The 17,350-nt window shown below is 37.9% G+C and overlaps 1 protein-coding gene across 1 annotated transcript in view; it reads right to left on the reverse strand.

Annotated features, from left to right (window-relative positions):
* Nucleotides 1–17,350, reverse strand: part of LOC109915437 (docking protein 1-like) — a 39,011-nt gene that overhangs the window by 18,672 nt on the left and 2,989 nt on the right. The window contains exon 3 of the mRNA XM_020515060.2: nucleotides 13,776–13,848. Within this exon, the coding sequence (XP_020370649.2) occupies nucleotides 13,776–13,848 (73 nt within the window). The remainder of the gene's footprint in view (nucleotides 1–13,775; nucleotides 13,849–17,350) is intronic.

A 17,350-nucleotide genomic window follows, 5' to 3' on the forward strand; every position in this document is an offset into this window, starting at 1 on the left:
TCCCTGATGTCTAGCTTAATTGGCAAGTTTGGTAAGGTGGGACTCTGATTATTGATGAGGTGAATTGTGGCGTTATCAATATGATTAACAAGCAGTAATGACTGTCAATTGGTATTTTGCCACTGCCTCACAAAAATTTCACCATGCTACTTGTGAGAAACATAAAAGATAGAGCACGATGATACTGAAGTTGAGATGGGGCTCACTACAGTTGTCGCCCAGTTTTGTCAAACATTATGCTATAGCCCACATTGTGATGGGGCTCACTACAGTTGTCGCCCAGTTTTGTCAAACATTATGCTATAACCCACATTGTGCAAACCCTTACAGGATTCCACCTATTGTTTATTACATGATAGAAACAATATGCAAATATATTAATATGGTAAACGCTCTTAAAGAGACAATGAGAAAGACCCAGATAATAGGCCTTTCTGCTTTGAGATCCAAGGCTATTTTCCTGTTAAATAAGTGGGTGATATTTTGGAGTTCCTCAGTATAAACACTTTCAGACTCTTACACACACAGACACAGGAGGTCCTTGTTATTCAAAGGAGATAAGTTTCTGAAAAATCCAACAAATAGCAAAAAAAAAGAAAAGAAGGGATTTATTTCCCATAAGAATTAATGAATGAATTTCAGCAACATCCAAGTTAATGGGATAAGAACAAACAGTTGAATAAATACCTAAAATTGTACCCTTAAAGAATAGTGACATAGATACTCAACACCAAATTAGGTACCACCCCCTGGACAACAGTTCTTGTCATAAGCAAGCATCAGCTTCATTCTGAAGGACTATCATACATGTATGTACACACACACACACACAAACACACACACATTTAGATTGTCCATATTGTATCCTCTATAATGTTTTCTTTATTGTTTGCACAGAATTCTGGAACGGTACCTAACTTAGTAGTGGTCCTGAAATCTCCCAGATATGTTCTGGATTTATGAATGCCTAGATATTTCTTAAAAAAAACATAGAGCAGTTTGTTGATTCAAGAGTATTAGATATTCAGGAGACCCCTATATCTGTAATATAGTGACCTTTACAGGATGATGACATCGAAAAGGTTTGGTATCATGCCAACTTTTAAAAGAATCAATGACTGATTGGTAAGCTGACAATGGCTGCCTTACCATTGCCAATTGGGTTCGACATTGGCACTCATCAAAGATATAATTATTGTTTCGTACCTTCCGGAGTCATGAGTATTAAGTAATGGCCAAGGTGAACAGAACACAATTAAAATTTTCCTTGTTAGGCTCATAATATTTTTTGCAGGCATAGCTAGCCTACCTTGAAAAACTTTGGAAAAGTAGCATCAGTGAGCTCTCCATCTGGCATGCTGTGACAAAATCAATTTGATGTGTGGCTGTTAGTTTGTGGATTTCTGATTAATGTTGCAGTTCAAATCATTGTTGAATTAATTAGGAACACTTAGGTTGATCATTACATACCGAATATTAAAGAAAATCTCCTGCCAATAACTGAAATTTCACTACCGCTTGTTGGCTAGCCATTTCTTTGTTTCTGGTGTACAGCTGAATGATGTCTAGCAAATGAAGCCCATGAGCTATAATTGTTCTGAGTCTCATGATACTCAGATCAAGAGGGTGCTATTGGGTGAGGAGAATGTTGGCATTGCCCTACACACTCAAGTGCCACTCCTTGTTAAAATCAGGTTTATAACTTTACAGATGCTTTCAAAAGAAATGGCATCAATAGATTTTTTTGGTCATATGTTACAAATTATTGATAACATTAGCTCAAATTATTGGGCTGAATTTCCAGCCACTGAATGTCATCATCATTGGCAAAAAAGTTTGTAAAATCACATGACATCAGACGTAAATGGATTCCCAAAGTTAAGAGCACAAAGTCCCAATGTCCAACCAAGTGTTGAACAGCAAGACAAGATTCTTACCAGTGAGTTTTGAGAGGTCTGTTTGCATGCATCAGCATGTATTAACATCTCGTTATCAATTAATCAGATCTCATTAATCTGCAGTTTCACATTCTCCTAACCACCTGACAGAAATTTGACAGCAACAATTCCCAAAACGAAAGTCAGATTGGGTACCTGGTAAAAACCGAAAGCACTGCAGATGCTGTAAATCAGGAACAAAAACAAAGTTGCTGGAAAAGCTCAGTAGGTCTGGCAGCATCTGTGAAGGAAAAAACAGAGTTAGCGTCTTGGGTCCGGTATCCCTTCCTCAGAACTGAGTTCACCAGACCCGAAACGTTAACTGTTTTTTCCTTCACAGATGCTGCCAGACCTGCTGAGCTTTTCTAGCAATTTTGTTTTTGTTTGGGTACCTGGTAACTCCAGCTCACCACTTGTTCCCCCAGACCTCCTTCTTGGACACCAGTCATCAACATCTCAGGGCATGCTCCATGGGCACCAACCACACACCCGCCCACTCTCAATTACTTAGTACCTCCAGGTCCCCGGCACAAAACTGGGTCCCGATTTCCAACTTTCCAACATTCCTGGAGCAATTGACAGGAACAGTAAAGGGCAGTTCAGTGCTGCCATGCTTGACATGGTGCACAATTGGGTTTGAAAGATGGCATTGGTGCCATTTGTGGTGAAAGACAGAATATGACAAATGGGACCTCATAAAGGCGCAGGGCACACGTATTGAAGATTTAGGAAGATACTGCAAAAAAACTCACTTGGGTTCAAGGAGAGAAAACATCCATGAAACTCAGCAACATTGACACAGACAATTTCTGGTAGAATTCAGCCATTCATATTAAAATGTGAGGTATAATCAAACATTCATGAAATGGGATCTTGGGAATACATCCACATAAAACATTTCAGGCAATATTTTAAATCTCACAGGTGCAGATGATTCAGATTGGTGGGTAAAAGTATTGGTTTATTCAGTAAGCTGTAAATGTCCATTGTTGTATCAAATTGATAAATATCAATTCAAATCATTTTAATTAACGTTTTTACTGTTTCTATATTTCAATCTTTTAGAAGTCAGTTAATTATTATTTTATTGATCAGTGTCTCAGGATCCTAAATATCAATGTTTTAAATTTGAGTTCAGTGTCAAGAGATCATGGTCAGGATACTGGTGATTTAGAATTTGACTACCTTTGCCTCATTTGCTCCTTCTTTGCTTTTCTTTAAAAGTTCAAAGAAGTTGATGTTATCAACTGTCTGAAAAGTTTTCAACTTGTGATGCTCCCATATTGGACAATGTCAAGACATGGTGCTACACTTTGGGTGTTAGGGAAGAGTAGCACTCCTGCGGTCAGGATTCTGACTCAAGATGGCACTAAGGATAAGTAGCCTGTATAGCTTCATTTTCAGCTGCAGTTACTATGATTGTTGATCAGACACTTAATGATTTAAAGAGAAACTTTGTTTACGATTTTAGGATTCTATTTCTAATAAAGTGTCATTCATGCCAACCCATGTGCCCTCAAAAACATTTCTTTTTATTCCTCTCCCATTATGTGTACTGTCAAATGCTCTTCCTGGCTGGCAGCATTTGATCTGAAGCACAACTATGCTTTGAATATGGTGCCAGCTGCATGAATCCTAGAAAGTCCTGATGGCAACAAGTATTTCTGTCACTCGTGAGACTACAATAGCATGAAGGTGACACCATGGGGTTATGGTGCATACCTTATTCTCATTTGTATGGGGCAGCAGTAAATTGCATTGAGAATGCTTGCTAGAGTCACAGAGAGGAAATTCCTGTTAAACCCCTGAAAGTTTGGTAAAATTCGGCCCAAGACTGTTAAAGGAAACTTTCATCTATGTCTTCACCATAACTATGAGTAAGACCCAGAATATGATATTGGCTGAAATATGAACACTATGGTGTAGGGAGTGGAAATTTGCAAATGGTAAAGTGCAATTACCACCTTAAATGACCTACCTGACCCACTGAATATTTTTGAGAAGAACAGAATCAATTGCTGGTATGGGTCTTTGCTTCTGAACTGAACCTGCTTCTAATCTCTGACTTTTCTTTGTCAGCATCATAAAAATTCAACCTAGTAACTACTGCAGCAATTAAATCATCCAATGGCTTGTCTAGTCATTTATCTTTAAGTCAAATGATTTCTTAGAAATGTTGTTTTGGCCTAATGCTAAAATAAAAAGTTTCTGACCCTTTCAAAAATGCCACCTTCACAGAACTAAATACCAAAAGATATTTGTCATTACTTTAGAACCCAATTTCCCAAATAATAATATTATAAACTATCACCACAAGTATAATAAAAGATAACACAGTGTGGAGCTGGAGGAACACAGCAGGCCAGGCAGCATCAGAGGAGCAGGAAAGTTGACATTTCGGGTTGGGGCCTTCTTCTGAAGAAGGGTCCCAACCCAAAATGTCGATTTTCCTGCTCCTCTGATGCTGCCTGTCCTGCTGTGCTCCTCCAGCTCCACACTGTGTTATTTCTGAATCCATCATCTGCAGTTCTTACCACCACAACTATAATAGTTCTGAGTGCATTTAGATATTTGCTTTTCATATTTATGGGGTTAAAATAATCATGTGAAAGGAGGCAATTAAGTGAACTGTTGAATGAGTTTTGTTAGGTATAAGCAATGCTTCAAATGTTTTGGGGAAACACTTCCATGGTCTTATTTTCAGTTTTAATATCTATCTCATTCAATCCAAATGCTTGTAGGGTGAGCATCTTAGCAATGATACTTCGTAAAACATTTTTTTAATATTATTTGATAAAATGATATTTTTTAAAACTTCCATCCCTTTATTTCCTGGATGTTAGATGGGTATCTCATCTTGCTATAAGCAACCCTAAAAACTGTATTGCTGAAATAGTGTGAACAAGTCTGCATTATTCCTGGGGTGAAGACCAAAGGCCTTAGAAAAGGAGGTTCACCAGCATGCTACTCGAGATGAGGAACTTCAGTTTTGAAAAGAGGTCAGAAAATTTAACACTATTTTCCTTGGAACAAAGAAGGTTAAGAGGTGACTTAGTGATGAGGTTTCCAGATGAGGATGTTCTGATAGAGGAGACAGAGAAAAACTATTCTCTCTAGAAAGGGATCAATCACCAACTGGCATAGATTTAAAGCCATTGAAAAAAGATCTAAAGGAGAGTTAAAGAAAGATGTTTTTACTTTGAGTTGTCAGAATCAACAACACTCAAGCTGAAAATATTGTGGAGGCTAATCCCGTAGATTATTTTAAACAGGGGTCATATGAGGTAGATAATGATAAAAAAAACTTACAGGGTTACAGATTTTAAAAAAACAAATAGGTGAAATTAAGCACAGCCGCTCTTTCAAAATGTACAGGCATAATAGGCTGAATGATCTATCCTGTATAAATTTCTCAGTCATAATGTAACAATTTTACACTCCTGTCGCAAACTATCAAGAACAGAATTCTGCCTGAATATTTGATGATTTTTTTGACAGAAACAAAAGATTAAAAATTTGATAATATTCTATTTCATATTGTATTCAGAGCAAACCATCATCACTAAATGTTGTCAAGATTATTTCTTATTTTCTTCAATAAGAAATTTCATGTGTTCCTAATTTTTCACTTAAATGAAGTGACAGTTATCTTTTAGTCTGGAAATTGTTCATGGAATGGACATCAAACTATGGACATGGTTAGAAATTGCCTAAATGCTAAGGGACAAAGAGTAGATTTAATGAACCAGTATGTTATTTCTGTTTAAGCTATATCTTTCATTTTTTCCCTTAGTCTTAAATTATTCAAAATGGTGCTGAATTGTGGTGACAAATGAAAGCTTTTCATTGTATTTTATTGTATTCTTACTGTAAAATACATGTGACAATGAAACCATTCATTCACTTAATTGATAGGATATGACCAGTGATGCCTGCAAGGCCCTGTGTTGGAGTCTCAACTATCCACTATGATGGGACGGAATACTGCACATTCAAATGTGCCAATAAGTCAGAGGCATTGTAAGTAGTGTATTTAGAAGTATAAAATTACAAAGAGATATTGATAAAGTGAATGTACAAAACATGTAAGCATGACGTCACCCATCTTGGATCTAAAAAGGCTAAATGTTGAAAAGTTATAAGCACAAGAGGTCCAAAGGGAAGTTTTAGATATGTAGTTAAAACTTACAGCAAATAAACAAAAGATCTGTTGGAATGTTTGCCTAAATGATATAGATGTGGCTTGAAACAAAATAGAAATTGCTGGAAAAACTCAGCAGGTCTAGCAGCAACTGTGGAGAGGAATCAGAGTTAACGTTTTGGATTTAGCGACCCTTCTTTAGAACTGATGGTAACTGAGAAAAGTTTTTTTAATGCAGAAGACAGTGTGGGGGGAGGAGTTAAGGAGTAAACAATAGGTGGAAATAGAGCCTAAATAGAGAGAAAAACAGATGGACGGACAAAGGAGTGGATAACGGTTAGCCTAAGAGAATGAATAGCTGCTAATATGGACTATTAGTGGCTAACAATGGGTTGTGTATAATAGTGACCATGTGATAACAAGGCCTGGTGTGTGGGGTTTTGGAAAAGGTGCCTCAAATCCTAAAATTATTAAACTTGATATTGAGTCTAGATAGCTGTAGAATTCCCAAGTGGAAAATTAGTTGCCATCCTTCCAGCTAACGCTGAGCTTCACTGAAGCACTACAGCGAGCTTAAGACTGAGATGTTGGCCAGAGAACACGATGGTGCGTTGAAGTAGTAGGCAATGTGGCAGGCAGAATGTTGCCTGGCACTTCAACACACCACCTAGACTCGGTGATAGCTTACTGCCCTATCTCATGGTTCATTTGGCAGGATTTGCCTGCAGCTCTCAGAGGTGGGGGAGGGGACAACTTTCAAAGTACAACGAGACCTTGATCAGATGGATCAATGGGCTCAGGAGTGGCAGATGGAGTTTAACTTAGATAAATGTGAGGTGCTGCATTTTGGAAAGTCAAATTAGGGCAGGACTTATACACTTAATGGTAAGGTCCTGGGGAGTGTTGCTGAACAAAGAAACCTTGGAGTGCAGGTTCATAGTTCTGTGAAAGTGGGGTCACAGGTAGATAGGATAGTGAAGAAGGTGTTTGGTATTCTTGCCTGTATTGGTCAATGCATTGATTATAGGAGTTGGGAGGTCATATTGCGGCTGTACAGGACATTGGTTAAGGCACTTGTGGAATACTGTGTTCAATTCTGCTCTCCCTGCTATAGGAAGGATGTTGTGAAACTTGAAAGGGTCCAGAAAAGATTTACAAGGATGTTGCCAGGGCTGGAGGTTTTGAGCTAGAGGGAATGGCTGAATAAACTGGGATTATTTTCCCTGGAGCATCGGAGGCTGAGAGGTGACCTTAAAGAGGTTTATAAAATCATGGGAGGCATGGTTAGGGTAAATAGATAAGCTCTTTACTCTGGGGCGGTGGAGTCTAAAACTAGAGGGCACAGGTTTAAGGTTAGGGGGAAATTTTAAAAGGGACCTAAAGGGCAACTTTTTCACGCAGAGGGTGGTGCGCATATGGAATGAGCTGCCAGAGAAAGTGGTGGGCGCTGGTGCAATTACAACATTTAAAAGGCATTTGAATGCATATATGAATAGGAAGGGTTTAGGAGGATATGGACCAAATAGTGGCAAATGGGACTAGATTTATTTCGGATATCTGGTCAGCACGGATGAGTTAGACCAAAGGGTCTGTTTCCGTGCTGTACATCTCCATGACTATTACTCTAAATAAATGATTGATATATGAAAACTCAGACGTGACAACATTTCAAAAACATCTTTTTAACTTTGGAGCTTTGAAATCCTGGAATGTGTCCCTAACTCAAGTCTCTCACATGAGTTCCCTGGTCACGTACTGCGAAAAGTAGCTGCAGGGGTTTGAGGTACTTATGAAATAGAGGAAGAAAGGATATCAGTACCCAACAGATATCAGTATTATTCAGAGGCAGAGCTCATTTGTTTCCAGATGTTCAGGCTGACTGGAATGGTGTCTGATTCTGACACTCCTCACTCAGAGGTGGAATCCAACACTGAACCAGTGGTGTCTCTGTGCAGATGTTGTTAACATCTATCTGAAATGATGCCTAAGACCTAATGGCTAAAGGGAACAGGTGATGGATATCCAGGTCAGGAATCCTTTATCTGAAAATCATGAGACTGATTCTTGATAAGGGATACTTCCAGTTTTCAGATCCATTTAATTCCAAAAGGTCTATTTGGCTCTGTTCAGATCTTTTGGTGCAAACAGACCCAAATGGATCTACAGGCAAAAATCCTTTCCAAAGACCCAAACTCAGCATGTCTAAGTGTCCATTTGCGTTTGAATAAAAAGACATTTGTTTTTTTAGGTCTTTTCAGTTTTTGGATGAATGGATAAACGATGCCTAACCTGCATTAAGACTTAATAAAAATCAAAAGAACTGCAGATGCTGTAAATAAGAAACAAAAACAAAAATTGCTGGAAAAGCTCAGCAAGTCTGGCAGCATCTGAGGAGAGAAATCAGAGTTAATATTTCAGGTTGAGTGACTCCCAGTTCTGAGGAAAGGTCACTCGACCTGAAACATTAACTCTGAATTCTCTCCACAGATGCTGCTGAGCTTTTCCAGTAATTTCTGTTTTTGTCTCTATATTAAGAGTTAATTGGGCTTGAATTGATTGCATAAATATATAAATAAGTAGCTAGTAATTAGTGGGGTGTGAGTTTCATGGAGTGTGACCAACTGAAACAGAGCTCCCACATAAAAATGTGGACTTGAAATCTGTTTAAATATAGTTATCATATGAAGTATAATATTGGTAGCAGAAAATAGTTGAGTCAAAATATAAAGTTTCGGGGTACAATTACCCATCTCTGTCTTCTGAGCTGTCTGACTAGCATAAGAATGAAGTTACAACATGGACCTGGGTTACTTCTTTACCAGAAAGGAAGTGAGCTTTAGTCTAAACACTTTCATTACTGTTCAGAAGCAGAGTAAGAAGCAAACTTTTTCAGAATTGGGGTCTGATGATTTGAAAGTTTGGAGCGATTGTTAACTTTCATGAATAAAATTTATCAAAAAGGTGATGTACTGACTGTTTGTGTGTCGTTGTCAGATTTTAACAAATTTAGAAAGATTGAAGACAGTACTATGAAACATTTTATCTCTCACTGAGATAATGTGCTAGAAATAAAGCCCTGCTATTCCTGAGTCATCATAAAAATTAAAGATTTTAAAAAGTATGTGGAATTCCCAAATTTATCTGTCTTTTAGACCCAGGTTAACAGAAAGCATGGACTAGGTTACTGTACTTAACAAAAATGACAATATTTTACAAGTAATTAGACGCTAGTCACAAGTAAACAATTATGAATTGTTGGTATATAACTCCACACATACACATGTACGCACAAACACGCGTGCTATTAATAGGAGAGGGAGGTCAAGTAAAAACAGTCCACAAAGAGATAGAAGGCAAGATAAGGGACCTTATTTAACAACAGACAAGAAACATAGTTTAAACCAAGAATGCCACCAGGATCAAAGGCCCATGTAATTGGGAAGTATTAGTGGCCATGAACAAACAAGAGGTTTCAAAAAACAGTGGGGGATTAAGATTTAAGGGTCGATATATCAACTGCAGGAAAACAATTTTGACCTTTCTTCAGCTTTGGTAGCAACAAATGTTTGAAATGATATTAAAACTGCTTTTCTTCATCCTCCAAAAGAGGCCCCAAGTGCAGTGGGGACACTTGCAAGTTGTGTAGCCGAAGTGTGTATAGCCTAAGTGATGCCTGTAGAGTTTGGTACTTCTCAGTAACTTTTGACTTATTAAAATTGGATTATCTTTAGTTAAAAACAGACCTTACCATGTTTTACTACCATCATAAAAGGTGGCTTTCAGGTGTATTTATAAGATGTGTAGGGTGGGAACAATGAATTTGTAAACATTCTCATAAATGATCTTACAGCAGAATTCAGAATGGGAAAATAAAACAAAGAACCGCAGTCCTTCTGAAGAAGGGTTACTGAACTTGAAACACTACCTCTGCTCTCTCTCCACAGATGCTGCCACACCTTCTGAGTTTCTCCAGCAATTTCTGATTTTGATTCAAAATGGAAAGTGTAGCTTTTAAGTACATTGGACTGGAAATCAGGCAGAATGGATCAAATATTACTTTGCATCAGCAATCTTTTTTGGAAAATGTTTGCCCCATTTGCTATTTGTTAAAGTAAGGCTTCACACATAAATGCAGTAGCTTCCAAAACTGAAATGAAGATATTGTGAAGTCTCACTGCACAGCTGAATTGGCTGGGTACCCAAACAAGGTCAGAAGGCCAGTTTTTGAAGTGTGAGAGTTGAGTAAAACTATGGAAAAATCTCATGGCAGAAGGAATTATTCAGACAATCAAAACATCAACAAAATTAAAAATGGAAAACTGTGTTTTGAAATTTTTGTCATTGGGAGGTGCCAAGAACATGAAACTTCTGATTTTTATTCATATTTCTCATGCAAATCTCTGTGATGGATTCTCAGGTGTAGGAGGGTCTACAACATTTCTTCTGCGAAAGAGAAATAAATGTTGCCTTTTAGCTTGAAGAGTAGTTAAAAAAGGACATTAACAATGGAGACTCATGCCCTTGGTGAGGCAATTTTTAGCAAAACTATTGGAAGAAATTCTAAAAATGAATGCAACAACAATAAGTCACTATGTGGTAACGTATGCTGAATGAAATGTGTAAATGAAAAGAGACTGAAAATCGATAGAGCAGTTTAAAACAGATGGTGGAGAATGGCAAGACCTCCAAACTGAAATTGTTGGATAGCTACTGTCAGCAATTTGATTGTTTTACAATGAAAACGGCAAGTTCTAGGAAACTGCTGGACATATTGGCGCAAGGATGGTTGGAATTTTAAAGTAAAAATTTAAAAAGTAGGAATATAATTTGTTGTCATTTTGTATGTTTTGTTTGTGATTTTTTTATTGTTATAGTTTGATTTATATATAAAGAAAAAGGAGAATCTGTTATCATTTAATATGGTCTAAAGGTATGTCTGAGACTGACTGGAGTAAGGGAACAAATGATTAAATATATTAGTATATCAAATATATTAATTAGAGTTAGTTGCTTTTGAATTAGTTGCATACACCTGGGGAGCTTGTTATCAGTGGTGTGTGAGTTTTATGGAATGTGATTAACTGAAATATCTGAAAAGTGTGAAGCTGAGTTCTGTTCAATAAATAAGAGTTATCTTTTGAAGCATAAGAGACGTGTGTGCGCATCTCATTTACAGACTATTCTAGTCCCCACTCACTGAAGCTGAACGCACAGTGGAAATTCTGTTGCCAAAACCCCTACGTGCCGTCCAGTGATGAGAGTCACAGCAAGAACAATGTTTTACGTAGACAAAAGTAATTTGTGTGTCCAATGCACTTTTATTTCAAAAAGAGGCCACAGAGACCTCAATCTGTCCATAGCAGTACCCTGACAATTAGAATCTACTTGTCTGGTCTAAGAATTGAGATTGACAGGTAACTGTTCTCATTGCACCTCCATGCTGTATAAAATGGTATCCCTTTATTCAACTCTGTTTCTTGCATAGTTTGTTGACTGTAAGCCTAAAAGTTTCAAATCCTTCTTTCCTTTTAGCAATGTTTAAGTTCTGTACGATCAAGAAATTATTCATATTCTTTATCACAATGTAGACAGTGTTATGAACCAGACCAAAGCCCCTCAAAATATATTAACATTTTCTTACTTAGAAGGTGTGTAAGGTGTTGTGTTTAGGATGTAATTCAACTGGTCAAACTACCAGGCTTGAAACAAAACACACTTTACTCAGATACTGTAATTAAAATACAGACAAAATAAAAATAAAAGAATTGGCTTAACTGTAACTCTATCAAAACCCTTAACAAAATTATATTAACTACTACCACTTAACTGCACCAATACAATATCATCTGTAAACACACTGTTGCAAAGCAAATTCAGTAAAACAGATCGTCTCACGTGCAATTCTAGCAGCAGGAAGAGAACCCCAGCTTTTAGCTGTAACATAGATAGGCAAAATGGCTTCCACATCCCGTTTCAAGTCCCAAGCAGCAACTGCTACTGAGAGAGTAAAACTAAAAGTCCTGGTTCTGTGCGAGCTTGACTCAACCCATTCATGCTGCTTCTTTTGTTCAGGCTTTAGAAAAATAACAAGACCTCACAAACTGTTTACTTTATTGACCTCAATACACAAGTCTGTCTCAACCTTCCTTCATTAAAAATGTGCTAAAATACACTTCTTAAAGCCATAGTGTCCTCACAACAGGTTTTGAATTTGTTTTACCAAAAGAAAAACTTGACCATATCATTAGACTGTGGAACATTACTGTCCAACTACTTAATATATTCACCCAAGATTTCCCTCTCTATTATGCAAATGGAGTGTTGACCCATTTAAATAAACCTGGGAATCTACAGCATCAATTAAGTACCCTCCTTTTTGATCCATTCAGTAATATTTTATTCGTAACAATCATTATTACACAATTATACTATTTAGCCTGCTAACAACTAAATCTATGCAAGTTTCAAATGAAGTTCTATTTAACATTCAACAACATAATGATTGAATTTAACATGATGTGCAACAGCATTATTAGTAAACAAAACCAATTATTCATGTACTGAAGCCATAATCAGACACCTTTTACTGTTTTGTTTGGAATTGGAATGAATTTACTAACCTACACTTAAGCCATCAGCCACAAATTTAGAATAACAGGTTCCACAAAATGTATGTATGTATCTGTGAACAAATTTCTAGGTCAGTGTACCCATTTTAAAGATCGTCTTTGTAGAAGAAGGCATACACTTCTTTATCCCAACTTCATAGGGATAACAACGAGAAAACATTTACTTTGTAATCAAGCAATTACCATTGACCAAAAGGGTACTGATATTTCTTCCTTCACTTCCTCCATGTTGTTAGTTGGTTGTTTATCAGTCATATCATCCTGTTCTAAAAGAGTAGAGTCCTTGTTGCTCTGTGTTGATGTCTGAGAGGCTTTTATCTCCGCCAAGCATTAGAGGTTGACTCTTAAGAGAGTCTGGTTGTGATATCACAGCCTAACATTACAGATAAATCTATTGTAGTGACTGTAACGAGGTCATCCAAGTGGACCTCATAGAATATGAGTTCCCTGATTGGGGCTGTTAATCTGGTCCAATCAGGGAGCTCTGACTGACAGATAAGAACACGAATGTCAGACATCCTGTTCACTCTGAGAGCTGGCTCTGAGGAAGCTGGGTCAGTGTCAAGGACACTCCACATCCAAATAAAGGGTGACTTAGTGATGGGATACCAGCCTCTGTGGAGTTATTTCATCCATGTTAGCCAATCCTTTTTCTTCCAGGTTAATGTCAACAAAACTAGGATTAATCTTAAACCACTGCTTTTGCCGTACAAAGCAATGAGTAATACTCTGGCCATATACAAGCCTAAGAATATATAAACTGTTAAAATAATTAAGTTCTTTTCTTGGCCTTAATTTGTCACTCTGAAAGATGATTGAATTTGATTTTCTCTACCATCTTTCCCTGAACAAATTCTGAATGAATTTATCTTGTTATAACTTAACTAATCAATACTCAGTGTTTGATAATGTGAGATTAAGTGACAGCATGGAAGACAAGAAAAGCTATTTGTTTCAATTGGAAAATGCAAGTCTTGCTAGATTTTCATTAAACCAGAATGATATCCAAACTTGTGAACCATAATGAAATGTATTTATAATTATGAAAAGAAGAAACTCATGCTTTACCTCCTTCATGCGAACAGTAAAGTTCATTTTCTTTCATTCTCATTGCCACCGTATCAGAATCCTCTCCTGGATGCTGAATGAAAGCAAATTTCACAAATGGAAAGTATAAAATTAGCCATTATATTTAGAAGGAAATAATTTACATGTTTATTTATATCAAGTGCAGCAAAATAGAAAATTGTATTTCATGTTATCCACTTGCAAACCCTTCGATTTTTATCTTTTGAATTGAGACATTTGGACAGAAGATATTTCCGCCTCAGTCAGATAAATCTTTAACTATATAACGTTTTTAAAATTCTTATCTTTGTATTACTTTAGGTCAATAAAACTCTACACAAATGGGTATAAACAGAACGTACTGCTTCTACAATGTCTCACTCGGTCACTATTGAACTGAGTAATGACAGCTTTGTATTGATCACCAGGACTGGTTTTGTATTTGTATGGTCCTGCTGCAGAGCAATGGTTTTACAAAGAACTTTTGGGAGATTTCAGGCGTCTATCCCATTATTTCCCATTCATATTCTTTTCTTTTTAAATGAACAGACAGAAAGACATTGACCTCGATCTGTGGGAATCGATCTCTTTCAGAAGCTTAACCCTCGTGTCTTTCAGAGAAAGGGCAAGTAAAATGAAATTAAAAATAATAAGTAAGATGATAAAGAAATGGTGCAACAATTAGGTATAAACTGAGTCTTGTACTGGAGATCCCAATCAGGTGGTATTTTACTGTTTCATTTCTTCAAAAACGGGAAATATTTGTAACTGTGTATTAGTGATCTTACTCACGCAGAGGGAGAAACCAGTAAAAAAAGTAATACTTGAAAATGGATGTATTGGTTGTACAGGAGCACTGTTTTGAGATATACAAAACAAGTCAGACCAGTATGCACCATTTGGAAGTTTTACTGCTTTTGTCTTCTGGTTACAGCAGCGGTTTCTGTTCTTTACTCCTTTCAATATCATAATGATCTGTCACTCTCCAAATTTTTTTAAAATTCATTCATGGGATGTGGGCATCACTGACCATCCCTAGAAAACTGAATAATATCATGAGCCCTTTCAAATGGAAACTCTCCACATTGAATTCCATGATAGGAAACATAGAAGCTTTATAGTGAAAAAGGAGGTTATCCGTTCTATTGTGTCCATAATAGCTGAAAATGTTATCAACTTTTGCCACATTAAAACTCTTCATCCACAACCCTGTAGATTGTGGCATTTCAAGTATACTTAACAAAAATGTTTTAAAAATGTAATGAGGACTTCTACCTCTATCAAATTTCTAGCCACTAAGTTCCAGATCCTCAACACCATCTGTGTCAAAAAGAAAATTCCCCCTTCTCTCTAGTTCTTCACCTTAAATGTATACTCCCTGGTAATTGACTTTGCTGCAAACAGAAATAAGTCTTTCTTATACATGCATCCATCTAGGCCCCATAAAATTTGATGCTTCCTTCATTAAGTCTTTTCAGCTTCCAAACTCCAAAGATCAAAACCCCAGCTATTCCAATTACATTTCTCATTGCTAAAATTCTCCACTCCTAGCAGCATTCTTGTAATTCTCAGTAGACCATCTGGTTGATCACAACATTTTTTTACAATCTGCACAGGAAATGGCCTAAAGCTAGCTTCAGACATACACCAAAGACACCTCTGGGACAGAGACTGAGTTTGATCTGGTATGTAGAGTTCTTAGCACCAATGAACTTGTGTGCACTTCTTTGTGCTTGATTTTTGCCTGGAAACTGGGGGTTGCACGATCAGAGATGCAGGCCTATAACTCACAAAAAGAAGTTTCACAATGGACTAGCACTAGTCATAGAATCCCTACAGAGTAGAAGCAGACCATTTGGCCCATCAAGTCCACACTGCCCCTCCAAAGGGCAGCTCACCCAGACCCCCTATCCCTGAATTCCCATGGCTAATCTGCCTAGCCTGCACTCCATGGGCAATATAGGTAATTAGCATGGCCAATCCACTTAACCTGCACATCTTTGCAATGTGGAAGGAAACCAGAACACCATGAGGAAGCCTATGCAGACATGGGGAGAACGTGCAAACTCCACACAGACAACAACCCAAGGGTGGAATGGAACCCAGGTCCCTGGTACTGTGAGGCAGCAGTGCTAATGAGATGAATTTAGTAAAGTCACTATGTTTTGGTGCATGCTTCTTATGGAAAAGATGTAACAAATAGATGTCCTTGGTACAGTTCAGAGGAAAGTGTGAATAATGGTCAAAATAAATCGATGGCAGCTTCGGCTCACTTTTAATCTAATCCATCCAGTGGGTAGCCGAGCATTAAAATGTCCCTGTGACTTACCCACTTATTGCAAAAGTATTAAAAGCTCCAATTTAGGTTTGTAGGAGCCTTCTTTAGAAACCCAGGTTGGTGCCTGATGCCTCTGATGTGTCCCAACTGCAGTTTTAACTCTGACCAAGGAAGTGACTGCAGTTTCCTCCCCAGGTGAATATCACAGGAAAAGAATATCAGAAAGGGACAAGAAGAGGCCATTTAAGGAAGCTTCTGTACTTTTCTTGTGAGTCCCGAATAGTCTTGCACAAGGAATGTTTAAGTTTCCCTGAAAAACAGCAGGAGGCACTAGATACTGTGAAAGTTGTGGAGCCTAACAACATTACAACAATAGTATTGGATCAGGTGAAAGTGAGAGCTGGGTGGAAATTGGAAGGGAAATTGATAAATTTTTCCAATTCTGGTCAAGAGATGGAAGCAACCAATGATGTCACAGACATATCGGACAAAGAGTTGTGACTGGGCCCCAAGTAGGACTAGAACAAGGAATATTCCATGTACCCTACAAAAAGTCAGGAATAACTGGGTCCCTTACGGGTACCCATAGTCACCTCTTTGACCTGAAGAAAGTGAGAGGAGTTCAAGGAGAAGTTGCTTAAAGTGAGGATGAGCTCAGCCAGGCTGAGGAGGGTGGAGGTGGATGGGGACAGTTCAGGCCTTCTTTCCAGGAAGAAGCAGACAGCCCTGAGACCATCCTGATGGGAGATGGATGTGTAAAGGGATTGAATGTCCATGGTAAAGAAGAGGCGGCTGGCACATGCAAACTAGATATTTTAACATGAAGTGTCAAAAGAATCGCAGATCTAAGTGGGGAGGGACTGGATAAGTGGAGAAGAAAATCAAATTGAGGTAGGAAGGAATAGGTTCTCTGAGATAGCAATGGGCAGAAACAATGGGTCTGCTCAGGCAATCCTATTTGTGGATTTTGGGGAGAAGGTAGAAGCAGGCTGTGCAGGGTTAGGGAACTATGAGTTTAGGGGCTGTCAGGGGAGATGTCCAGATGGGATAAAGTTGGAGACACTTGTGGACACAATGGCCTGATGTTTGATCATGGTGTTATGGTCTAAGGGCGGATAGGATGTTAAAGAGCTGGTGCTCAGATTCCGGAATGTAATGGTTAGTATGCCAGACAACAAAAGCACCACTCTTGCCAAAGGCTTGATGACAAAGTCAGGGTTGGATCTGAAAGCACTGTCAGTTCAGAGGGAGATAGGTTTAAATGGGCGAGGCAGGCAAAGAAATCAAAGTGACCAAT

The sequence above is a fragment of the Rhincodon typus genome, chromosome 20 (assembly GCF_021869965.1).
Source record: "Rhincodon typus isolate 14 chromosome 20, sRhiTyp1.1, whole genome shotgun sequence".
In the NCBI taxonomy this organism is placed as follows: domain Eukaryota; kingdom Metazoa; phylum Chordata; class Chondrichthyes; order Orectolobiformes; family Rhincodontidae; genus Rhincodon; species Rhincodon typus.